Source organism: Mustelus asterias, chromosome 1 (genome assembly GCF_964213995.1).
Source record: "Mustelus asterias chromosome 1, sMusAst1.hap1.1, whole genome shotgun sequence".
NCBI classification, from domain to species: Eukaryota; Metazoa; Chordata; class Chondrichthyes; order Carcharhiniformes; family Triakidae; genus Mustelus; species Mustelus asterias.
Window position 1 is genome coordinate 105,346,387 of NC_135801.1, and position 26,237 is coordinate 105,372,623.

Below are 26,237 nucleotides of genomic sequence, written 5' to 3' on the forward strand. Positions count from 1 at the left end.
CAGGGCAGGACTTATTCAGCTAATGGTAGGGCGTTGGGGAGAGTTACAGAAGAAAGAGATCTTGGGGTACATGTTCATAGCTCCTTGAAAGTGGAGTCACAGGTGGACAGAGTGGTGAAGAAGCTATTCGGCATGCTTGGTTTCATCGGTCAGAACATTGAATACAGGAGTTGGAACGTCTTGTTGAAGTTGTACAAGACATTGGTAAGGCCACACTTGGAATACTGTGTGCAATTCTGGTCACCCTATTATAAAAAGGATATTATTAAACTAGAAAGAGTGCAGAAAAGATTTACTAGGATGCTACCGGGACTTGATGGATTGAGTTATAAGGAGAGGCTGAATAGACTGGGACATTTTTCTCTGGAGCGTAGGAGGCTGAGGGGTGACCTTATAGAGGTCTATAAAATAATGAGGGGCATAGACAAGGTAGATAGTCAATATCTTTTCCCAAAGGTAGGGGAGTCTAAAACTGGAGGGCATAGGTTTAAGGTGAGAGGGGAGAGATACAAAAGTGTCCAGCGGGGCAATGTTTTCACACAAAGGGTGGTGAGTGTCTGGAACAAGTTGCCAGAGGTAGTAGTAGAAGTGGGTACAATTTTATCTTTTAAAAAGCATTTAGATAGTTACATGGGTACAATGGGTATAGAGGGATATGGGCCAAATGCGGGCAATTGGGATTAGTTTAGGGGTTTTTTTTTAAAAAGGGCGGCATGGACAAGTTGGGCCGAAGGGCCTGTTTCCATGCTGTAAATCTCTATGACCTGACCCCTGATACTGCCTTGGTGAGGAGGAGGTGCACATGAGGCTATAGTCAGAGGAGCACAGAGGTCTGGAGAGAGTTGTGCAGCATGTTATAGTGATAGGAAGAGGTGAGGAATTGAAGGGAACTTAATATGAGAATTAGGTCAAGAACAGAAAAGAAAAAGAAAGACTTGCATTTACATAGAGCCTTTCAGGACATGTAAAGTATTTTACAGCCTATGAAGTACATTAGAAACATAGCTGCTGTTGTCAGAAACTTGGCAGCCAATTTGTGCACAGCAAGCCTCCACAGAAAAAATTGCGACAATGAGCAGGTAATCTATTTTGTGATGTTGATAAATATTGGGCAGAACAGCAGAAAGTGCCTCCCCCTATGCTGCTTCAAGATAGAATCTTTTACATCCACGTGAGAGAGGAAGCAGGGTCTCTGGTTAATGTCGCACTCAAAGGACAACAAAGCACTCTTCAGTACTGCAATGGGAGTGTAACTCTAGATATTTGTGTTTAAGTCCTGGAGTAGGACTTGAATTCTCAATCTCTGAGTTAGAGGCAAGGCTCTCACTCAGCAACAACTGACACTGTGGTCAAACAGAGTTGCTTTGGACTACGATATGGGAAACAGAGTTTTGAATTAGCTGATGCTCACGTAAGGTGGAGAATATCCAGGACAGTATTAGAATTGTCAAGTTTGAATTTGAAAAGGGCATGGATGGAGATGTCAGCAGCAGATGGACTGAGGCATGGGTGAAAACAAGTGATATTATAGAGGTTGAAGCAGGTGGCCTTTGTGATGGAGACTATGTGGGATTCATAGCTCAGCTCAGGGATGAATAGAATGCCAAGACTGGGAATAGTCTGGTTCAGCCTGAGACAATGGTTAGTGAGGGGAATGAAATTGGTGGCAAGGTCATGAAGTTTGTCATAGAATTAGAAATCATAGAAACCCTACAGTGCAGAAGGAGGCCATTCGGCCCATCGAGTCTGCACCGACCACAATCCCATCCAGGCCCTACCCCCACATATTTACCCGCTAATCCCTCTAACCTACGCATCTCGGGGGCAATTTTAACCTGGCCAATCAACCTAACCCGCACATCTTTGGACTGTGGGAGGAAACCGGAGCACCCGGAGGAAACCCACGCAAACACGAGGAGAATGTGCAAACTCCACACAGACAGTGACCCGAGCTCATTCAAAAGTGGATACTGGGACAAGTAGCCTGACAACACAGTCGTAGTGGAGAGATTGAGAGATGTAGAGATGAGTATCATTGGTATTCATATCAGAGCTGTCCATTTCTGTGGATGATAGTGCCTGAATGAGGAAGAGGAGGGGACCCGAGATGCATCCTTGTGGGATACTGTAGGTGCAAGGGAATGGCACAAAGACATTGCTGGAGGTGATGAGGAAAGACAGTGTACAGAAGTCATGTACTCAAAAGTTATTTGTGTTGTGGCTATGCCAATCACCTAATTAGAGATATTTAAATATGGAGTTGCAAGAAAGCTGGACATAGGATTTGGAAGGCTACAACACAGTCAAAGATTGGAGAGGAAAGGTAGAACCATCTCAATATAAACTACAAAATACCATTTAATTTCTTGATTTTTAAAAAATCTGTCTATCCACTGGCCATTATTACCAGAACTCATTTGCACTAAGCAGTTATCATTTAAAGTATATTTCCATTTTTTTAACCCATTAAAAAAATTGTACCTAATATGCTTTCCTGTGTTAATCTTCATTTGGTGCAGCAATCCATTTCTTATCATTTTGCTTAATTTACAGGTTCCAAAGTCATGCTGGCAGGTGGTACTAAACTTCCATTTTCTCACAAGCCACTGTTGTTGTATAATGGAGAGCTAACATGTCAGACGCAGAGTGGGAAAATCAGCAGTATTCTTTTAAGCACACACTCTTTCCTTGCTGGTTTAAAGGACCATGGACCTAATGATCTACAACCAATGTTGACCCAGTGTTTAATGCTGAAAAGGTGAGAGAGATTTTGGAATTCATTTAGAAATATTGAAACATGCTAACTGTGTAAATATCAGCAAATTGATTTCACGAGAAGTTGTATGAATTTTGAAATGCTACTTTTAGTTCTTTGATTAAGAAATTTGCACGATGTTGAATTGAGTTCACCTTAGCATGATGGTTGTAACAGTAATTATTTTGAATAAGAGAATGAAAACATAATTAATTGTATTGTGTTCCTTTTTCTCACAAGTTACTGTTGCTGTATAATGTCGACACTGTGTGAAAATCAACACTATTCTCTTAAGCTTGGAAAACTTGGAAGTATTGTGAACTGTGAAGAGGATAGTGATAAACTTTAGGATGACTTAGATGGGCTGGTGGAATGCGTGGACAATTGGCAGATAAGATTTATTGCAGAAAAGTGTGAAATGATTCATTTTGGTGGGAAGAACTAAGAAAGACAATATCAACCAAAGGGTACAATTCTAAAGTGGGTGCAGAATAGAAGGGGGGGTACATTGCACAAGTCAAGATGGCAAGGCAGGTTAATAAAATGGTTAACAAAACATTCAGGATGCTGGGCTTTATAAACTGGGGCATGAGTACAAAAGCAAGGACGTAATGTAGGCCTGTACAAAACCTTGGTTTGGCCTCAGATGGAGCACTGTGTCCAATTCTGGCCACCATGCTTTAGAGAGGATGTGAAGGTGTTAGAGAGGGTGCTAAGTGATTCGCGAGAATGCTTCCAGGGATAAGGAACTCAACTACGTGGATAGATTGGAGAAGTTGGGGTTGTGTTCCTTGGAGAAGAGAAGATGGAAAGGAGATTTGATAGAGATTTTCAAAATCATGAGGGGTCTTGACAAAGTAGATGAGGAGAAACGAGAGGACAGTAATTTAAGATGATTGGCAAAAGAAGCAATGGTGATATATGAACATATGAAATGGGAGCAGAAGTAGACCATTTGGCTATTTGGGCCTGCCCAGGCATTCAGTAAGATCATGGCTGATCTGTTTGCATTTCAAATTCCACATGCCCATCTACCCTCAATAACCTTTGATTTCCTTGTCGAACAAGAATCTATCTACTGCACCTTAAAAATATGAAATGACCCTGCCTCCATCACTTCCTAAAACAGAGAATTCCAAAGCTGCACAACCCTCTGAGGGAAAAAATTCTCATTGCTGTCCTAAAAGCGTGAATCCTAATTTTAAAACAGTGTCCCCTAGTTCTGGACTTACCCATAAGGCGAAACATCCTTTCCAGGTCCATTTTGTCAAGATCGTTCAGGATCTTACATACTTCAATCTTGTCACCCCTCACTCTTCTAAACGTCAGTGGAAACAAGCCCAATCTGTCCAGCAATAATCTCCTTAATAAACGATTCTAACACCTTCACCATGATAGACGTCAAGTTAACTGATCTGTAGTTTCCTGTTTTCTGCTTCCCTCCCTTTAATATTTGCCTCATTCCAATCTGGTGGAACCTTTCCAGAACATTTGTTCTGAGTTTGGAGAATTAACATCGATGCATCTATTACCTCATCAGTCACCTCTTTTGTGCCCCTAGGATGAAGTCCATCAGGACCAAGAGACCTGTCAGTCCACAACTCCAGCAGTTTGTTTGTACTGCTTTCCCAGTGACTATAATTTCACCAAGTTCCCTGTCTCTTCCACCTCCTGATTTACAGCTATTACTGGAGTGTTTTTGTATATTCTGTAGTGACAACAGAAGCAAAATATTTGTTAATTTCATCCATTTTATTATCTACTATTAACTCCCCATTTTCACTCTCTGAGGACTAACTTTACTTATTTGTTTCCTTTAAAATACCTGTAGAAACTCATGCTATTTACTTTTATGTTTCTAGCTAGCTTCTTGTTGTACATTTCATTATCCTGATTAACCTTTTAATCAATTTTAGTGATTCTCTGCCATTCTTTATCAATTTTGATCAATCATCTGATCCGCCATTCATTTTTGTGCAGTTTTATGCCTTTTCCTTAAGTTTGATGTCTTCCTTAACTTCTTTACTTAATCATGAATGGTGGGCTCTTCCCTTAGAATTTTTCATAGTGGAGACAGATTTACTAGGGTTTTTCAAAAGAGAATTGGATAATTATTTGAAGTGAAAAGCTTGCACGTCAACAGGAAAAGGGACTCAGATTGGGACAAGGGGAGTTATTCTTCCCAAGAGCTCACATGGACGTGATGGACTGAATTGTCTCCTGTGCTGTAACCAATTTATGATTCTAAGCCAGGCTTGTCCAAAGCCGCCCTTCTGTGTACCCCGGCATCAGTTTTCAAAATCCTGGTAAAAGAAGTGACTTTCAGTGGAAGATTCTTTATGGAGCTGTTCCTCCAATCAGGCCATTTGTCTCTCGCTTTTGCCCCCGATAGGCAGACTAATGAGCCATCAGTAGAAGATTAGGGAGAGAAAGTGTCTGATTGAACTCCGACATTGGTCTGTTTGCTGAGCGCTGCTGGGCCAAGGGATGTGAAGCAAAGAAAAAGCTAGAACCTACACACCTACATCTGGCCTGGAGCCCCTAGAGAGGCTGAGTCAAGCCCCGGGAAGGGTGAAGGGCCGAGTCAGGCCCAGGGGATGGGGAGCCCAAGTTGGGCCCTGGGGTAGGGGGAGGTTACATCGTGGCCGCAGGCACCAAAGGGCCTGGGGAAGAGATGGCACCATGGTGAATGTGTGTGGGTGGTAATGTGAGCCAGGTACATTGAGCAGGCAGAGCCTGTAGTTATCTCTGCCATGCAACAGACCCAGAGGCACTGTAACTGGCTGGCCTTATGGAATTAAGATAAGCCTGTGTTGCAACCATATGTGAATTGAATTTGTGGCTATATGATTTTATACTTTAATTTTTAAAAAATTAATTCATGGGATGTGGGCATTGCTGGCTAGGCCAGCATTTATTGTCCATCCCTTGAAAAGGTGATGGTGTGGTGCCTTCTTGAACTGCTGCAGTCCATGTGTTTCAGAAACATCCACAGGAAAGGACAGGGAAATGTGACAAATATGAGCATTCCAAATGTGGAAACCTTACTGCAGTACCACCCACAGGTGTCACGGGTTATCATAACTGTTGACACAATTCATGGAAATGTAAAGGATGTTTACAGGCAACTCAACATATGAATTTTTTTTTAAGGCTATTCCTAGTCCAGAGGCACTTAACTTAATGTAGCCCCCTGTTGCTCCCCTGGCTGTATGCATCACAAAGCCTATGTTCAAGATGCCCCTGGACTCTGTGGCTTGGTACTAGCACAGTAAGAAGTCTCACAACATCAGGTTAAAGTCCAACAGGTTTATTTGGTAGCACAAGCTTTCAGAGCACTGCTTCTTCATCAGGTGAGTGGGAGTTCTGTTCACAAACAGGGCATATAAAGACACAAACTCAATTTACAAAATAATGGTTGGAATGCGAGTCTTTACAGTTAATCAAGTCTTAAAGGTACAGACAATGTGAGTGGAGAGAGGGTTAAGCACAGGTTAAAGAGATGTGTATTGTCAGCCAGGACAGTTAGTGAGATTCTGCAAGCCCAGACAAGTCGTGGGGGTTACGGATAGTGTGACATGAACCCAAGATCCTGGTTGAGGCCGTCCTCGTGTGCGGAACTTGGCTATCAGTTTCTGCTCAGCGATTCTGCGTTGTCGTATGCCATGAAGGCCACCTTGGAGAACGCTTACCCGAAGATCAGAGGCTGAATGCCCATGACTCTTGAAGTGTTCCCCAACAGGAAGAGAACACTCCTGCCTGGTGATTGTCCAGCGGTGTTCATTCATCCGTTGTCGTAGCGTCTGCGTGGTTTCCCCAATGTACCATGCCTCGGGGCATTCTTTCCTGCAGCGTATCAGGTAGACAACATTGGCCAAGTTGCAAGTGTATGTACCGTGTACCTGGTGGATGGTATTCTCACGTGAGATGATGGCATCCGTGTCAATGATCCGGCACGTCTTGCAGAGGTTGCTGTGGCAGGGTTGTGTGGTGTCATGGTCACTGTTCTCCTGAAGGCTGGGTAGTTTGCTGCGGACAATGGTCTGTTTGCAGTTGTACGGTTGTTTGAAGGCAAGAAGTGGGGGTGTGGGGATGGCCTTGGCGAGATGTTCGTCTTCATCGATGACATGTTCAGGGCTCTGGAGAAGATGTCGTAGCTTCTCCGCTCCAGGGAAGTACTGGACGACGAAGGGTACTCTGTCCGCTGTGTCCCATGTTTGTCTTCTGAGGAGGTCGGTGCGGTTTTTCGCTGTGGCACGTCGGAACTGTCAATCGATGAGTCGAGTGCCATATTCTGCTCTTATGAGGGCATCTTTCAGCGTCTGGAGGTGTCTGTTGCCATCCTCCTCATCTGAGCAGATCCTGTATATACATAGAACATTACAGCCCTTCGGCCCTCAATGTTGCGCCGACCAGTGAAACCAATCTAAAGCCCCTCTAATCTACACTATTCCAATATCATCCATATGTTTATAACCATTCGAACGCTCTTAATGTTGACTGAATGCTCTTAATGTTGACAAACATCCCCATACAGAGGGCTTGTCCGTAGGGGATGGCTTTTTTAACGTGTTTAGGATGAAAGCTGGAGATCCCTCTGCGCATCGTGAGGTTATCCGTGGGCTTGTTCCATCCCACCATCAGACTCACCATGGACTACTCTCCGGAATCGGTTGCATTCTTGGACACACGCATCTCCATCAAGGACGGTCACCTCAGCACTTCACTGTACTGCAAGCCCACGGATAATCTCACGATGCTCCACTTCTCCAGCTTCCACCTAAACATGTTAAAGAAGCCATCCCCTACGTACAAGCCCTCCATATATACAGGACCTGCTCAGATGAGGAGGATCGCAACAGACATCTCTGGATGCTGAAAGATGCCCTCATAAGAACAGGATATGGCTCTCGACTCATCGATCGACAGTTCCGACGCGCCACAGCGATAAACCGCACCAACCTCCTCGGAAGACAAACACGGGACACGGCGGACAGAGTACCCTTCGTCGTCCAGTACTTCCCCGGAGCGGAGAAGCTACGACATCTTCTCCGGAGCCTTCAACATGTCATCGATGAAGATGGACATCTCGCCAAGGCCATCCCCACACCCCCACTTCTTGCCTTCAAACAACTGCACAACCTCAAACAGACCACTGTCCGCAGCAAACTACCCAGCCTTCAGGAGAACAGTGACCAAGACACCACACAAACCCTGCCACTGGATCATTGACACGGATGCCATCATCTCACGTGAGAACACCATCCACCAGGTACACGGTACATACTCTTGCAACTCGGCCAACGTTGTCTACCTGATACGCTGCAGGAAAAGATGTCCCGAGGCATGGTACATTGGAGAGACCATGCAGATGCTACGACAATGGATGAATGAACACCGCTCAATAATTACCAGGCAGGAGTGTTCTCTTCCTGTTGGGGAACACTTAAGCAGTCACGGGTATTCAGCCTCTGATCTTCGGGTAAACGTTCTCCAAGGCGGCCTTCACAACACATGACAACGCAGAATCGCTGAGCAGAAACAGATAGCCAAGTTCCGCACACATGAGGACGGCCTCAACCGGGATCTTGGGTTCATGTCACACTATCTGTAACCCCCACGACTTGTCTGGGCTTGCAGAATCTCACTAACTGTCCTGGCTGGCAATACACATCTCTTTAACCTGTGCTTAACCCTCTCTCCACTCACATTGTCTGTACCTTTAAGACTTGATTACCTGTAAAGACTCGCATTCCAACCATTATTTTGTAAATTGAGTTTGTGTCTTTATATGTCCTGTTTGTGAACAGAACTCCCACTCACCTGATGAAAGAGCAGCACTCTGATAGCTTGTGCCTTGTGCTACCAAATAAACCTATTGGACTTTAACCTGGTTTTGAGACTTCTTACTGTGCTTACCCCAGTCCAGCGCCAGCATCTCCACAGCTTGGTACTAGACCATAGAATGTACTTGCACTTAACATCCAAACTATCCTGAATTCATATTACTATTAACTTTTCTTGTGACTCTTGCAGGTTTAGTGAAGCATGGGATGTGTGCAAAATACTCAGTGATCCTTCAGCATGGACTGAGTTCGCTCGTGCTTGTCTCCATCACATGGACGTGGAGTTTGCAATCCGTGTGTATCGTATGATTGGAAATGTCGGAATGGTAATTTCACTGGAGCAGATCAAGGTTGGTCCTGATGAGGATGATTGAAAATATCTTTATCAATTACTACTGTATAAAATAAGAATAAACACATCATGGTTACATTTATCCACTGAATTAAATATTATTTCTTCTAATGTCTTCATTAAATAATTTACCGAAAGGCCTCAGCGTTGCCCAAAATCCTGGGCTTGAAGTTGATATTTTTGGCCAGAGTTGTGACTGTACAGTAAATTTGGATTGTACAGTCCAAGTATATTTGTTACACCTAATTTCCTCAGAAAAGTCATTACCATTTAGTCAGCTGTACCAAGTATCTTATGCTAAATAAATTTAAAGCATAAGAAGATGCATTTCAAAAGTTTAATTGAGGTCACATTTAGATATTGAGTTTTTCTTTAAATGTTTGTGTGACGGTGAGGGGAAAGTAGCTATATTAACTTTACACATTACTTTTGTTGTGTGTTCTATACATTTCAGAAAATGCATTAAACTGAGAGAGTGTCTCTGTTTATGCTAATGTTCAGTTTTCAAAAAAGTGAATTATGAAGCCTATTAGTTATTTCACATTTTGTTTTGTTGACAATTAGAAATGGTCACTGTCAATCACTTACTGTGAGATGGGCTGTAATTACAAACGTACAAGACAGAAAGGCTATTTTATTCCTTATTCTAATTAGATTTTTCAATGTTGCATTTTGGAAAGAAGCATACACAAATTGGAAGTTAGGGCAATGAATAGGGAGAAAGTGGGTGAATTGAGAGACAGTCACACGTGCAGAGAATGTCAGATAATTCCATTCTTTATTCTAGTTTGACTTTTCTTCAAGTTTTAGCTTGAAAGCAAGCAGCCTTTTGAGGAAAACATATAGGAAAGGAGGGAGCTGATGAGATGGCTTCAAGTTTCTCAACAGCTAATTTTGGGAGAAATGAGTGGGACTGGGGTTACCGCAAATGGAAGGTTAAAGGACAGGTAAGTAACATTGAAGCAACAGGAAGGTAGTACGAAGGTAAAGCATAAGGTGCCATGAGGAGGGTGAGCAGCTGGTAGATAAAGTAGGGATGTGGGAGAGAGGCAGTCTTCAAACACCACATTTTCCCTTCCAAATGCAGCCCACAGTCATTGATGGCTCCTTTCTCCATCGGGACAAAAATCATGTCACATCCCACTTGAAAGGGATAAAAGGCAGAAAGCCATTGGCAGAAGGGTGTAAATGCTGTGTGGCAATTTTGCATAAGCAGTTTCCATGATAACCTTTGAAATAAGAATTTATAATAGCAATGTAAGAATAAGAATGTTTGATTTTTAAGTTGGGAACAAATCACTAAAGTGACTGGCAAGTTTATAATCTGTAATTGATGCAATGGTTTGTAATTTGGTTCCACATGTGATACTCACCAGCACCCGATTAACTATCAAAAAACGGTTAGAGAAAGCTAAAAAAATACTGCGGATACTGGAAATCTGAAATAAAACAGAAAATGCTTGAAAACTCAGCAGGTCTGGTGGCATCCGTGGTGAGAGAAACAGTTAACGCTTCAAGTCCATATGACTTCTTTCAGCCAAACGGACTCGAAACATTAACTCTATTTCTTTCTCCCACAGATGCTGCCAGATCCACTGAGTTTTTCCAGCATTTTCTGTCGTTAAAGAAAGATATTTTATATCATGGTTAGTTACATATTCATATTGGATGTAATGGTAGTATTATATATATTTTCTGAAACAACTTTCATCATTGTGTCAAAAACTTTCATCCCAAGCTTTCTCCAGAAACACAGCAAGCACCAATTAAACGGAGAATATAGTTAGTGCAATGCACCACTCTGATGACTTTCTCTGAATACAAACATATCCACTTAACTATCACAATCTTGCCTTGGTTGAGCAGTAACTTGTCCAACATTCGCAGACCACCTCATTCAAGTGTCACAGATCTTTGGTAATTGCCAATTATCAGTGTTATCATCGCATACAGTAAAAAGTCTACTATTGGAACAGCTGATCATTAAAGGGAAAAGTGGATGTGCGATTTGCAGTCATGTTCCTACTGTCCAGCAACTTGCAGCAGTACAGCAAAAACTACACCACAAACTTTCTTCTCAACCCTATGTACCAATCGGTTACCATCAAAATATCCACTAGTTATTTGCAGCGTAACAGAGGTGAGCATTCTTTATTTGAACATTGCTCCATCGCTCTCCAAAAATGTAATATATTTCAGTGCAGTGTCTTTAATATTTCAGGGCATTGAAGACCACAACCTACTAGCTGGACACCTTGCAATGTTTACAAATGATTTCAATCTGGCACAGGATCTGTATCTGGCTTCCAGCTGCCCAATCGCTGCATTAGAGGTAAGAAGCTGAATGTTATTTTAACAAGCATCCTTTGATCTTTCAACAAAGGATGTTTGCATTTTTCAGGGGGTGGTGATTCATTCATTTGATGTACTTTTTAGAATATTTGTTTTATTTTGTAGAAGACAGGATATCTCTCAATATCGGCAAACATGAGACTAAAGCGGTTTAAAATTGTAGCTAAAAAATTATGCATTTAGTTTACTGTTTCTTTTTAAGTCACGAAGATCAATAAAAGCAAAATACTGTGGATGCTGAAAATCTGAAATTAAAGCAGAAAATGCTGGATAAAATCAGCAGGTCTGGTAGCATCTGTGGAGAGAGAAGCAGTTAACGTTTTGGATCTAAATGATCCTTCTACAGAACTGAAGAAAGGTAGAAATGTACAGAATCTAGAATACAGAATACAGAGATTTGTCAATATCTCCTTTGTCTGACCTGTCCCTGGTCTTCTATTCAGCCCCACCTCCTCCACCCCCCTTTCAACTATGTAATTCTGTATATTTCTGCCTTTCTTTAGTTCTGTAGAAGAATCATTTAGCTCTGTAACGTTATGCTGCCAAAGCTGCTTAGTTTATCCATCATTTTCGGTTTTATATAAGGTCAATAGTTTGTTAATAGTCAAAATGTGTTATTAGTAAAGCAGCAGCGATTTGAAGACCTTAACATATTGTACCATATTAACATATGAGTTTACGCTTTGATGCTACTGTGCTATGTAAGGTGTCTTCCTATAGCTGATGTATGCTCCGTGTATACAGTCCCACTTACCAATAACCTCTGACCTCACTGACCTACATTGCCATCCAGTACCTGAGTGTCTCAAATTTAAAATTCTAATTGTTATGTTTAAAACTCCTCATTGCCTGACCATCAAGCTCTCAATTCCTTTGATATTGGCTTATTCGGTCTATCTCCCCTTTAACTCCTTGTTATTGGCAGTTATGCATTCATTTACCTCGCCTTGCAATCTATAATTTACTTAATCAAGTCCATAGCCCCGCCATCGCTTTTCACTTCTTTAAAATCTAATCGTTTGTCCTGGCTTTTAGTCACCTCTTCTAATATATAGCTTAGCATATAGTTTCTTTTTAATTGCACCTCTTTGGAGTGCTTAATGTTTATTTATTAGTCACAAGTAAGGCTTACATTAACACTGCAATGAAGTTATTGTGAAATTCCCCTAGTCGCCACACTGCAGTGCCTGTTCAGGTCAATGCACCTAACCAGCACGTCTTTCAGAACGTGGGAGGAAACTGGAGCACCCGGAGGAAACCCACGTAGACACGGGGAGAACGTGCAAACTCCACACAGACATTGACCCAAGCCGGGAATCGAACCCAGGCCCCTGGTGCTGTGAGGCAGCAGTGCTAACCACTGTGCCACCATGCCGTACATGTTAGGCCGCCCTAGGAGGGAGCCCAAGGAGGGAGCTCCATAGGAAGGAGCTAATATAGGGTGCCCATGCCGCCCTATATTAAAGCAATGGTATAAATGCAATTTATCTTTGCTGTTTTTTGGAACTGGTTACTAGCCCCCTCATCTTTGATTAATGCAAGAGAAGGGCAGACACAAAGATGGAGGGAAAAAAGACACATGCACATCAATTTGTTGATTTCCTATCATTTATTTTGATAGAAGTGGTTATCGTTTGAGCATGCCTGCTTTCCCAGTAGTTTGAACGATGTCCAAGCTAGTCTTATTGTGCTGTTTGTTCCTGTTTTCCAATCTAGTTTTAAAGATGTTAAAGCAAAATATCATTTGAAAAAATCAATGACCTAGAATTGATTTTTCATTTTGTACTGCTCTGAAAACAAAAAAGCTATGTTAGAAGGATAATGGCGAGGAAATATTTATTTGTTTATAAGTTTCTCATTGTCTGTAGGCTATGTTTCTAAAGAAGGATTAGAAAATGGAAATCAATATTACATGCTAAATGGAATTTCAAAGTGCTGGAAGGCTATAGTTATCATGTCCAGGGACAGATTTTTGCTCTCTCAGGAAATCAAGGGATTGGGGGTTGGGGCAGGAAAATGCCCAACATCAGCGGTGGCCGAATTGAATGACATAGCAGGCTTGAGGGGCCATAGGGTCTCCTCTTACTCCTATTTCGTGTTCTCATTTACTTGGAAGAACGCTGATCATGTGCCTCTCAAACGTATTCCCATGGTGACCCCATTTTGAGGCATGAAAATTACCGTGACTCCAGTGTGTAAACCAGGGTGATGGGGGGGACTGGGGGGGGGGGGGGACACGACTTGAGGGGGGGACGACGACTGGGGGGGGGACAGGGCAATGTGGCGGAGAGAAAATGAAGGACTGTGAGAGTCAGAGCTGTGAGAGTGGAGGGGTGTTTACACTGTTGAGTTTTTAAAACAAAATCATTTACCTTTTCACTGGCTTTTTTGGGGCTGGAATTAAGCCACATCCACCATTGGAAAAGAATTGCCAGGATTTAAAAGGGCATTTAAAAAGACAACTGTTGGCACTCAGTCCAAGCTGCATGCCAGCCATTACTGCCTTGGAGCTCGCAATCCCAAAATCTCGTCTTGCAATCCCACTGGGGTTTATAATCCATAGTTTGGGAAGACTTCTTTGGCTCTTTTTAAAATATTTATTATTCTTTCTTTATGAGTTCTAGTTCTTGAGTGATGTTCTATTTTTATCCTGCAGATGCGGAGGGATCTACAACATTGGGACAGTGCTCTGCAATTAGCTAAACGGCTGGCTCCTGCTCAGATTTCATTCATCTCCAAAGAATATGCTATTCAACTCGAGTTCACGTATGCATAAAAAATGGGACTCTTATGTTGAAATGCCAAGTTACTATACAGTCTACTTTTATTCAGTCACTTTATGCAAATCACATGCGAACTTTTTCTGTCTATTTATGCCACTTAATTTGAATTACTAGATCATAGAAATAATAGAAATCATCATAGAAACCCTACAAGGAGGCCATTCAGCCCATCGAGTCTGCACCGACAACAAACCCACCCAGGCCTTATCCCCGTCACCCTATGTATTTTACCCCGCTGATCCCTCTAACCTACGCATCCTGGGACACTAAGGGACAATTTATCATGGCCAATCAACCTACCCCGCACATTTTGGACTGTGGGAGGAAACTGGAGCACCCGGGAGAAACCCACGTAGACACGGGGAGAAAGTGCAAACTCCACACAGACAGTGACCCAAGCCGGGAATCAAACCCTGGTTCCTGGAGCTGTGAGGCAGCAGTGCTAATCACTGTGCCACCGTGCTGCCATCATTTGAATTTCTTTGAGCAAAAGGTTACTTTGAATTAGCGTCCAAGTATGAAATATGAGATTTTTTGATACAGAATTTGAGACTTCAAAAGGATTGGAGTTTTTAATCTTTCTATTTTTTGCAGTATTGAGGCTAACTATTTTTCTGTCTTGTCTTACTTGTTGAGATGAATGTTCATCTTTCTTCTATCCTTGTACTAGAATTTATCAAATTGTTTTTGATCATTTCCAATAGAAGCACTATTTTTTCACATATAATGTTTATATATGTATAACACCCTCTTTTCTACCACTGATACATTTTTGCATGTATGCGGCACCTAGGTTTTGTGTCAGTTCTCTAATACAAATGTACTCATTAGCTATAAAAATCAATGTTTTTTTTAAAATCACTAACTAAGCACGTGATCTCACCCACATTTCCATGAGTTATATTGTATACAAATGAAGTTATGGAACATTACAAAATAGACTTCCCTGATTTGAGATTAATGATAAAACGTATCAATTTTTATATCTGTCATGTTAACCAATATATGTTTTTCAGGGGAGACTATGTGAATGCATTGGCACATTATGAAAAAGGCATGACCGGAGACAATAAGGCAAGACATTGTCAGATTAAGTTGTCCCACTTAATGGGTCATAACAAAAGCATTATGTGACTGCAATAATAAACTTCACGCACTTAACATTATATAGCTTCAGGAATAATCTCAGACAATTTGAAACCTTGGATCTCACTCAATCCTTAAAACATTTAACATTAAACCAGATTTTATAATCGATGTATAATTGTCCAAAATGATTGGTTTTGCTGTTTAGCTGTGTGTCTCAGGTGTGGCTCACTGGTTAGCCCAATCGCCTGTAAGCCTAAATAGTTTCAAGTCCCATTCCAGAGTCTTGAGCGCCAAAATCCAAGTTGACACTCCAGTGCAGTGTTGGACATGTGTTGCACTGTTGGAGGTATCGCCTTTTGAATACGATGTTAAAGAATGGCCTCATCTGCTTGCTCAGATTGTTTTGCACTATTTTGGAGAGCTTCTTCCAGATAGAGCTTCACACACTCTTATGGAACATAGTGTATTTAGTAATAATAGTAACACTGATACTGGTGATCAGCTCCAGCACTATTTGATACCTCTGTTCTTTGCTCTATCTTTACCCTTTTTCTCTCTCATTCTCTCTCCCTTCTCTTCTTCCTCCACAGAACTTTTGGGCTTGGTCTTATGCACCAAATTTCCCCATTCCAGGGCAGAGGAGACACAACTCCGCCTTCTCACAGCTTAACCTCCTCAATATTGTTGCACTGGTTGACTTAAACGTCTTACAGTAAATAATTGCTGTAGATATGATTATAATTTGTTATCACCCAGATCACTCACTTCTATCTCTCTCAGGTTACCTGTATTCTCCCTGCCTGACTCCCACTGGGATTTCCTGTCTCAAGCTCTTTGCGCCAGTCTCCCAAACTCAAAGGATCATTGATTTTCTGAACAATAGAACTTAATAAGTCTATCTAATTAGTTTGCAAGTGCTGATTTTTTTCTGTAATGCTCTTTTCTGCATAGTATCTTGACCATGATGATGCTTGCTTAGCTGGAATTGCAAGGATGTCAATACGGATGGGGGACATTCGGCGTGGAGTCAACCAGGCAATCAGACACGTCAGCAGAGTTCTGAAGAGAGACTGTGGTGTTATTCTGGAAAGTATGAAGGTATAAGATGATCTCTGGATTAGTCAATGGATAAGTGGAGCCACAGTCCCAGGATACTCAACTAGCAGGAATGATAATAGAATGATTAAGACAAACTATGGTAAAAGTGTTAATATTGGAACCCTCATTGCTCCTCACAAGGACTCATTTTAAAGAGAGAGGGGTAGAAATGCAACTTGGGCAGTGACACAGGACAGGTGATATTGGCCCGCCTATTGTATGCAACATCTGATATTCGATTCCTTTGACTACAGTGGAACTGAATATCAGATGTTGTGTTTAATGACCTATTGGGTACTGTCTGTTTTGCCTCACTGCCCAAGAAGCATGTCTACCTCAATATGTTTACATAGGCGGAGATAGTAAGTGACAAGAATTTTGGAAGCCTCTGCTATGTTTGATAATGTTGGTTAGTTTAGTGGTAGCATTGATGCCTCTCAGCCACAGGATTGTAGATTTAAACTCAACCGAGAAAGTGTACTTCTATTTAATAGTATTATTCTATTTAATAGTATTATTAGACATATGGAAACAAGGGTCAAATTTGTTGGGGCCTGGTGTGTATCACAAAGTCTTCTGAAGAAACCAAGAAAAATGTGTGTAAAAGTACATGCAGAATGTCATGTGTGCTTTTAAGTAAGTAATTTTCTTGACCTAACTAACATCTATAGGATCAAATCTTCAATTAGAAAATATATATTGGCCAATAACAATGCGTGCCTTCCTGATATCAGTGCTTTCGAAAAGTTAACATTTATTAAGCACATATAGTGTATCTCATCCATACTGCTATTTGTTGATAAGTCTATATATGAACAAATACACAACAAAGTCCTGATGTATGCAAATTATCATTAATCTGTAATTTTGTTCAAGTAATGTGACTGCTTTGTAATGTAGAGGTTTAGTTATTGCCTGCTGTAAATCATAAGATCCACATATTTTCCTTTAATAAGTAATTTCAACAGAACAGAAAGCTAATTGCTATTAAGATTCTGCTAACACATTGCATTGCCAACTGCAAAGTAATTTAGCGGTATATTTTATGAGTCAGTGCTCCCAATGCAGAGTTACAAGTAGTGGGAGTAGATATCAGGAATTTGGGCATTGAGATCAGTGGTAGATTTCCTCTACCCACAAGCAATGCACTCAGAGCACTAATTTATAAAGTCACCCTTTATGATGTTATTGTGTAAGGTGATACTGATATTAGTGATTTTGTTTAAAATCTGTTGATGAAATAACCCTTGATATGAAATTCCTATGTGATCCCACTAAGGAATTATTTGAAAGGTACAAATTTTTTGAAGGGAACCAGCTAAAAGTAGTTATCACATTATTGGGACTGATATTTTTGAAGAGTTATTGCAGGCCTTTTTCCTTTTGATCTCTGTGTTTTAGCAAATAGCTATTGGAGATGTCAAGTTATGGAGTACGTATCCTGTAGACAGTATCTTGACAGCCCAGTCCATTGACATCAAAGTTGTTGATGTTCTTGTTCTCTATCGCACCCCTGTTTTCACTGTGAAATGTTTAACACAGAACTCCGCCAAGGAATCCTGTAGAAAATCATTTTTACAATAAAGAGTATAATTTTTTTAAAGAAATTGTCATTTTTGTAGTAGTACGTAATTGCAGCATCCAGTACTTCCGCGCTATAATTCTCTAATATAATAGAACAAAGTTAACTAGAAATATAAACTAAATCCAGAATCATTAAAATCTGTCATAATTGATTTTCTAAACAGTAATCTTTTAATGTTTGTTTTACTCACAGCAATTCTCTGAAGCTGCTCAGTTGTATGAGAAAGGACAGTATTATGACAAAGCAGCATCTGTTTACATCCGTTGTAAAAACTGGTAAAGAAATATTTACTGATGTATCAATATTTTTTTTAAAAGGAATGCATTATGCATTACAAACTGTTCCCAGTAACATGTTTGTATCTCCCATGGTTGACACTTGGCTCATATGCAAACTTTTCTTATTGTGGAAACATATACTTGAAGAAAAATCCTGTTCCTTTTTGTGATTTTGTAGTTTCTTTTCACTATAAAACACTAATCTATTCAGAAAGGAAATATTTATTTTAAATTGGTGTATGCAAGGATTTCATGTTTTTACAGTGGAAGAAATCAGTCAGATAATGGGAATAACATTCAGCCCTTCTCTTCCTCCTCCATTCTCTTCTAACGCCTTGTCCTGCTCTGCATGACCTTAGTTAATTCTCCCAGTTATGCTGTCTCCAATGCCAACCGGTGTCTGGGCGCATCTGGTTTGTGCAAAAGTCTTGAAGTCAGCAAAAAGCTCTTCAGCACCTCCCTAGCCACTCCCTGTAGAAGTTCGCAACTGGAAAGAATTATAGAAAGTGCCAAACACTTGTTCAATTGTAACAACAGCCAGAAGAAACTAACCATATTTATTAGCGTGTTTAATAATGAAATAAGAGAGCCAGATGTCCACATTTTCTGATGACACAACAATAAATGGCATTGTAAGCAATGTAGATGGAGATGTAAAGTTGCAAAGTGATATTTATAGATTAAATGAATGAACAAAGCTGCGGAAAACGCAATTAACTGCAGGCAAATTTGAGATCATCCACTTTGGATCTAAAAAGATTAGAACAGGTTACGTGCCGACTGTTGAAAAGATAGAAACACTGGAGGTCCAAAGATGTGTAGGTTAGGTTGATTGGCCAGGTTAAATTGCCCCTTAGTGTCCCAAGATATATGGGTTAGGGGTATTAGCCATGTAAATACATGGGGATACGGGGTAAGCCTGGGTATGTCAGTGCAGAATCAATAGGCCAAATAGCCGCCTTCTGCATTGTAAGGATTCTATAAGAATTGAGGGTCTAGGTACATAGGTCATTAAAATATCATAAACAGGTACAAAAATCTTTTTTAAACTCATGGAATGCTGGCCTTTATATCTAGAGGTCTAGAATACATAGAAACATAGAATATAAAAGCAGGAGTAGGCCATTCGGCCCATTGAGCCACCTCTACCACTCAATGCCCATGTTCTCCCCATACCTAGAAATCTAGACAGTCTAGAAATCTAGAAAGTCTAAAAATGTATTTCCTCCTTAAGTGTATTCATTGACTTGGCCTCTGCAACCTTCTATGGTAGAAAATTTCACAGGTTCACTACCCTGAGTGAAGAAGTTTCTCCTCATCTCAGTCCTAAATGGCCTATCCCATATGCTTTCCTGAGACTGTGACCCCTAGTTCTAAACCCCTTAGCCGGAGGAAGCAACATCGCTGCATCCAGTCTTTCAGCCCTATCAGAATTTTATATGTTTTACTGAGATCCCCTCTCGTTCTTCTAAATTCCAGTGAATACAGACCCAGTCGACTCAATCTCTCCTCATACGACAATCCTGTCATCCCAGGAATCAGTCTGGTGAACCTTCACTGCACTCCCTCTCTGACAAGTATATCCCTCCTTAGATAAGGAGACGAAAGCTGCACACAATACTCCAGATGTGGTGTCAAGAGGGCCCTGTACAATTGTAGTGCATCCTTGCTCCTGTACTCAACTCCTCCTGCAATGAAGGCCAATATACCATTTGCCTTCCTAACTGCTTGATGCACCTGCATGCTTGCTTTCAGTGACTGGTATACTAAGCACCTAGGTCCCTTTGTATATCAACATTCCCCATACTATCACCATTTAAATAATACTCTGCCATTTTGTTTCTTCATCCAATGTGGATAATTTTACATTTGTCCACGTTATACTGCATGTGCCATGTGTTTGCCCACTCACTCAACTTGTCTAAATCATCTTGAAACCTCTTAGAATCCTCCTAATCACTCACATTCTCACCAAGTTCCATGTCATCAGCAAACTTGGAAATATTACATTTAGTTCTCTCATCCAAGCCATTAATATTGTGAATAGCTGGGGCCTGAACACTGATCCTTGCAGGGCCTCACTAGTCACTGCATCCCAGTTGAAAAAGACTCTTTATTCCTACTCTCTGTGTCTTGTCTGCCAACCAATTCTCGATCCATGCCAATATATTACCTCCAATCCCATGTTCTTTAATTTTGCACACCAATCTCTTATGTGGGATTTTATCAAAAGATTTCTGAAAATCCAAATACACCACAAGAATGTAGATTTCAACATTACAAGCCTGGTTAGACCACACCTAGAGTACTGTGAACAGTTCAGGGCACCTCACCTTAGGCATGGTATATTGGCCTTGGAGAATTGTGATGTTCATTTATTAGAATGAAACCTGAACTGCCAGGATTAACCTACGAGCAGAGATTAAACAAGGGTTATATTCCCCGGAATCAAGAAGGTTAAGGGGTGATTTTATCAAGTGTTTTCAGAACATTAAGGGGACTAGATAGGATAAATGAAGAGAAATTATTTCCAGTGGATGGAGAGTCCAGGACCTGGTTTAAACATTAGAACCAAACATTTCAGGAGCGAAATTAGGAAACATTTCTACACACAAAGATTAGTAAAGTTTGGGACTCTTCCACAAATTGCAAATGATGCAAGGTCTCATGTTCATTTTAAAACATAGATTGATAATTTTTGTAAATCAAAAGTACTAAGGAGTATGGGGCAAAAGCAAGTATATGAAGGTTTTGTTTGCAAAAATATACTTTATTCATCTTTAGGTACCTAAAAACACCTAACAAAACATTTCAAATTGTTATGAAAGGATAGTGTAATGATATTTACATTTTCTCCATAGATCAAGATGCACTCTGAGGTGCTTCAGTTCAGTAATGAGAACATTACAAACATTTCAATATTTTCATTACAGGGAGTAAATTCTTTTAAAACTATAAATATCAGTCATGCAGTGCTTGAGTACAGTTACATATGGTTCGGAATAAAGCACACTCCGAAGCATTTTTTAGGGTTACCACCCTTTGGTGAAATTTGCTCCATGGCCTTAAGCTACATGAGGTTACATTGAAGATCAGCCATGATCTAATTACATAAGAATTTAAGAAATGGTGGTTCAGATTCGAAAGGCTAAATTTGATTCTTTGATTTGATTTATTATTGTCACATGCATTAACACAGTGAAAAGTATTGTTTCTTGCGTGCTATACAGACAAAGCATGCCGTTCATAGAGAAGGAAACGAGAGAGTGGAGAATGTAGTGTTACAGTCATAGCTAGGGTGTAGAGAAAGATCAACTTAATATAAGGTAGGTCCATTCAAAAGTCTGACAGCAGCAGGGAAGAAGCTATTCTTGAATTGGTTGGTACGTGACCTCAGACTTTTGTATCTTTTTCCCAACGGAAGAAGGTGGAAGAGAGAATGTCCAGGATGCGTGGGGTCTTTGATTATGCTGGCTGCTTTTCCCAGGCAGCAGGAAGTGTAGACAGAGCCAATGGATGGGAGGCTGGTTTGCGTAATGGACTGAGCTTCATTCACGACCCTTTGTAGTTTTTTGCGATCTTGGACAGAGCAGAAGCCAAACCAACCAGAAAGAATGCTTTCTGTGGTGCATCTGTAAAAGTTGGTGAGAGTTGTAGCAGACATGCCAGATTTCCTTACTCCTGTTTCTGTGTTCCTAAGTGAAAAGAATGCGAGGATTTATTCATTGTGTTAGTGAGCCTGAGAGTAACTATAACTTTTGTTTTGATTATATGGTCCCTGTGACAATTATGACCTTTCCGTTTTACCCCTCAGTGTTTTAAAATGGCTAATTACAATAGAAATTCTTACATGTACTCTTGCTTATTAAACTTTAAAAAACCATATTGTAAATAAAGCATATATTATAAACCTTTACAAATTGATTTGTCTTGTTTTATAAATATTTAAATATCAAACAGCTTGCTGTGTCATTTGGCTTTATGCATTATTTAATTTATAAATTATTCTAACAAGTAGTTTTAGTCAGTATACATTGATCTCCCAGAATATTTTCCTGTCTGGAAGCCACAGGAGAATCTGATGTGATCCACACATAGTAAAGGATGATTAGAGGTTAATTGTGAAACCTAGGCATGCTATTCCATACACAATGCATAAAGCCACAAATTTCCATTTATTGCAAACTCAATTTGTTTATGAAAACTGGCTTTGAGCAACAAACATTGGCGTATTGGGAGAGGGCTCAAAGTTTAACAGTAACTTCATTTGTGAAAATGTAAGCAATTTACATTGATTCTTTAATAAAGATTAGAGCACAAAAGCATGTAATGCCAGGTTGGTAGATCAAACCTGTAGTAGATTTTTTTTTAAACTCCAACATTTTCACATTGTATTGCATAAATATTTATTGTTTTTCATCCTTCTGCTTAAAATCATATCTGTCAGATACAGCCATCTTAAAGATCTCTTTTTTATGTAACCCAGGGCAAAAGTTGGAGAGCTTCTCCCTCATGTAACATCCCCCAAGATACATCTGCAGTATGCAAAGGCAAAGGAAGCCGATGGAAGGTACAGTCTTGTGCAATTGGAATATAATTACTGTAGGTCATTGGAAGGTAGGATTAAGAGTAGATGTGTCAATCTGTTCTGCATTTCAACCATATCATCACTGATCTGTACTTCAACTCTATCTTCAACACCTATCAACTTTCATCTCTCTATATTCTTGCCTAACAAAATCTGTCTTGGAAATTCCAATTGACCCAGTCTCCACAGCCTTACTTGGAGAAAGTTCCAGCTTTCAAGTACCTTTTGTGTGAAAAACTGCTGCCTGATTTCACTTCTTTACAGCTTAGGTCTAATTTTAAGATTGTGCCCCCTTATTCTGAATTCCCACACCAGAGGAAATAGTTTCTCTGCATCTGTTCTATCAAATTTCTTTATCATGTCAAGCACCTTGATTGGATCCCCCTCATCCTTTTAAACTCTAAATTGAAATCAAGTTTATGCAATCTAACTCGTATATGCACTAAACCATTTCTTGATATCATGGGATGAGTTGATTTGGCTAAAATTGATACTAATATTTTAACATCCTGTATTCCTTTTTTGAGCTGGTTGCCAAAGTTAAGGTATCTTGATTTGGGGAATTTATTATTAAACTGCTTTCTTTGCGACTCAATTCTAGATATAAGGAAGCTGCAATGGCTTATGAAAATGCCAAAGACTGGGACAATATGATTCGAATTCAGTTGGATCATCTCAGTAATCCGGAAGAAGCTGTTCGTATCATTAGAGAAACCCAGTCAATTGATGGAGCCAAAATGGTAGCCAGGTACACAAGCTTGTTTAATCAGTTATTATTAGTTTGCAAATTTTCTAGGATTGTTGTATCACAATAGATTTCTTTTAAATGAATTGGGTTTATTCATGAACATCACACTAGTTGCTGCATATAAAAAACTAAGTATGATCTTGTCTCAGTCGAAACAATCTGGCCTTGACAATGCAGAACTTGCATGCACTCTCAACACTTCAGTGCAGTACTGAGGAATTAATGCATTGTCCAAGATTTATATCAGAGTTTAAACGAAGCCCTGTCTATCTATTTAACCTGGTGTTGTGAGACTTCTTACTGTGCTTACCCCAGTCCAACGCCGGCATCTCCACATCATATCTGTTCAGTTGCAGTATTCAAATTTTCCAGGTTTCCTGGTCAACATTTTTTCCTTGGTCAACACCATCAAAACAGATTAACTAGGCATTATTTAACTTGTTGTTTATGTTGTTTCAAATTAACTGTCACATTTGCCGACAAAACCAGTCCCTACACTTGAAAAGTAATTAATTTGGGACATCCTGAGAATGTGAAATATTCTGGTTCATTTTCTCATTTCAAATTAGTTTTAATTACATTTGTTGACCAAATGCTGTGTTGTAATCAACATTTTAAAATACCAGCCCTTTGTAAACAAAAACTTAGGCTTCCTTAAGATAAGACTACTGTGTTATTTATGAATTAATTCTAATCTTAATTTTGATTTTTGATTTGATTTATTATTGTTACATGTATTAGTATACAGTGAAAAGTATTGTTTCTTGCGTGGTATACAGACAAAGCATACCGTTCATAGAGAAGGAAAGGAGTGCAGAATGTAGCGTTACAGTCATAGCTAGGGTGTAGAGAAAGATCAACTTAATGCAAGATAGGTCCATTCAAAAGTCTGACAGCAGCAGGGAAGAAACTGTTCTTGAGTCGGTTGGTACGTGACCTCAGACTTTTGTACCTTTTTCCCGATGGAAGAAGGTGGAAGAGAAAATGTCCGGGGTGCGTGGTGTGCTGGTTCTTCTTAAGAGGATGTTTTTCTTTCTTTTTAGGTTCTTCCTGCACCTCGGTGACTATGGCTCTGCCATCCAGTTCCTGGTGATGTCCAAGTGTAATGATGAAGCCTTTCAGCTTGCACAGCAACATAATCAAATGGAAGTCTATGCTGACATTATTGGTAAGCCCCTATCTGGAGAGGAGCTGAGTTGAAAATAAACATTTACACCACAAGTGCAAATTTAGGATTTGCATCTGAAGTATTTTTCCAGGTAACTTGGTTTTTTGATCAAAGAAACAATATTAAATCAGAATTGCATCAAACAAAAAATGACATTTTTTCGTGATGGTTGTATGAATTTTTATTTCAAAATAGTTGAAGGATGCAAATAAGAGTACAAGTAAATTTAATACTAATTGTACCAAGGCACACATTTAAAGTCCATTGCCCAAGTAAAGCAAAGTAATATTTCTGATGTAGTAATAAAGTTTTTTTTCCCTCAGACCATTTTTAATTTTGTTTACAGCTTGAGGCGTCCTATTTTGCTTCCATCTTCTTTCTCCCAATTTCCTCACCCTATGCCACCTGAACCAAGTGCTCCCCAATAGCTCACCCTCACCTGAGGTTCACACACAAACTTTCAGCAAGACTTGTTGGATTCAATTAGGAGCAGAAAGCTTGGCCAATTTTATTCACCGTAGTATAGGAATCTGATGTCTCAAACTTGGCTCAGACAACACTGTCTGAAGATGGAATCTAGGACTAATCCGCTCTGCATTACTCAGCGATTCACCGTGTCTGCCAACTCAGTAGCTTTCCATTTCCTCGGAAAGTTTTTTTTAAAAAGTTCCTCCTTTCTCTCCTAGAATGTAACAAAATATTGTTAGTTTAACTTAGATTCTAGTATGTAAGGTTACATTTGCTTCTCTGCAGGTTCTGATGCCAATAATGAAGACTATCAGAGTATTGCATTATACTTTGAAGGTGAAAAAAAACATTTCCTGGCTGGAAGATTCTTTATGCTTTGTGGCCAGTATACACGAGTGAGTACCTGAAAACTTATTTAGCTTCCCCTTCCAAGGTCAGTGTATTTGAGATAGGTGCAACTAACTAAGTGAGAGATAAATTGATAAGTTTGTTGCAGTTATAAATGGTTGTTTCAGAGAATGCTTGAAATTTAGACCCTATCTTCTGGAGAGCTGCAATCACTGTCGGACTGCCACTCCGTTCAAGTTTTTCCATGTCTTTTCTTGCAGTATTGCATCCAGGTCTTGACTCCTGGCATTGACCCCCATAGCTGTCTGCTCCCACTCTCTTGCTACCTTGGCTTAGATCTTTCATCCCCTAGGGAATCAAACCCAGAATACCCCCAGAAGATACACTGGGAAACCCACTGGAAGTCCCCACATAAGGATTGGATGGGAATTATCTGGGAAGTTTTAACTTCTGATGAGCAATCAGAACCATCCAAAATAGAGACTTCAGATAGTTCCACCTCTCTTAGCAGAATAGCACCCAGGAAAGGTTAGAAGGATTAAAACACTTCAAATTCCAAGGTAACTATGGAACTGACCCCTCCCTGACTTCCCGTGCGGGAGGGGTACGTTCAGGAGAGCACAGAATGGATGTGTGCACCAAGATGCTGGCTTTATTGTCTGACCTGCCAGAAAGTTTCCCATCACCATCAATGAGCATGGAGATGTCCGGTTCCAATTTGATAGAGAGCATTGGGAAGAGCTTTCTCTATTTGCAACCTCTGCTCCATTTCCCAGCCA

The 26,237-nt window shown here is 40.2% G+C and overlaps 1 protein-coding gene across 1 annotated transcript in view; it reads left to right on the forward strand.

Annotated features, from left to right (window-relative positions):
- The window catches only part of wdr19 (WD repeat domain 19), a 99,554-nt gene that overhangs the window by 53,557 nt on the left and 19,760 nt on the right, over window positions 1-26,237 (forward strand). The window contains exons 17-27 of the mRNA XM_078216012.1: window positions 2,554-2,758; window positions 8,792-8,951; window positions 11,175-11,285; window positions 13,962-14,071; window positions 15,105-15,162; window positions 16,129-16,275; window positions 18,053-18,135; window positions 22,625-22,708; window positions 23,328-23,474; window positions 24,518-24,642; window positions 25,396-25,505. Of these exons, the coding sequence (XP_078072138.1) occupies window positions 2,554-2,758; window positions 8,792-8,951; window positions 11,175-11,285; window positions 13,962-14,071; window positions 15,105-15,162; window positions 16,129-16,275; window positions 18,053-18,135; window positions 22,625-22,708; window positions 23,328-23,474; window positions 24,518-24,642; window positions 25,396-25,505 (1,340 nt within the window). The remainder of the gene's footprint in view (window positions 1-2,553; window positions 2,759-8,791; window positions 8,952-11,174; window positions 11,286-13,961; window positions 14,072-15,104; window positions 15,163-16,128; window positions 16,276-18,052; window positions 18,136-22,624; window positions 22,709-23,327; window positions 23,475-24,517; window positions 24,643-25,395; window positions 25,506-26,237) is intronic.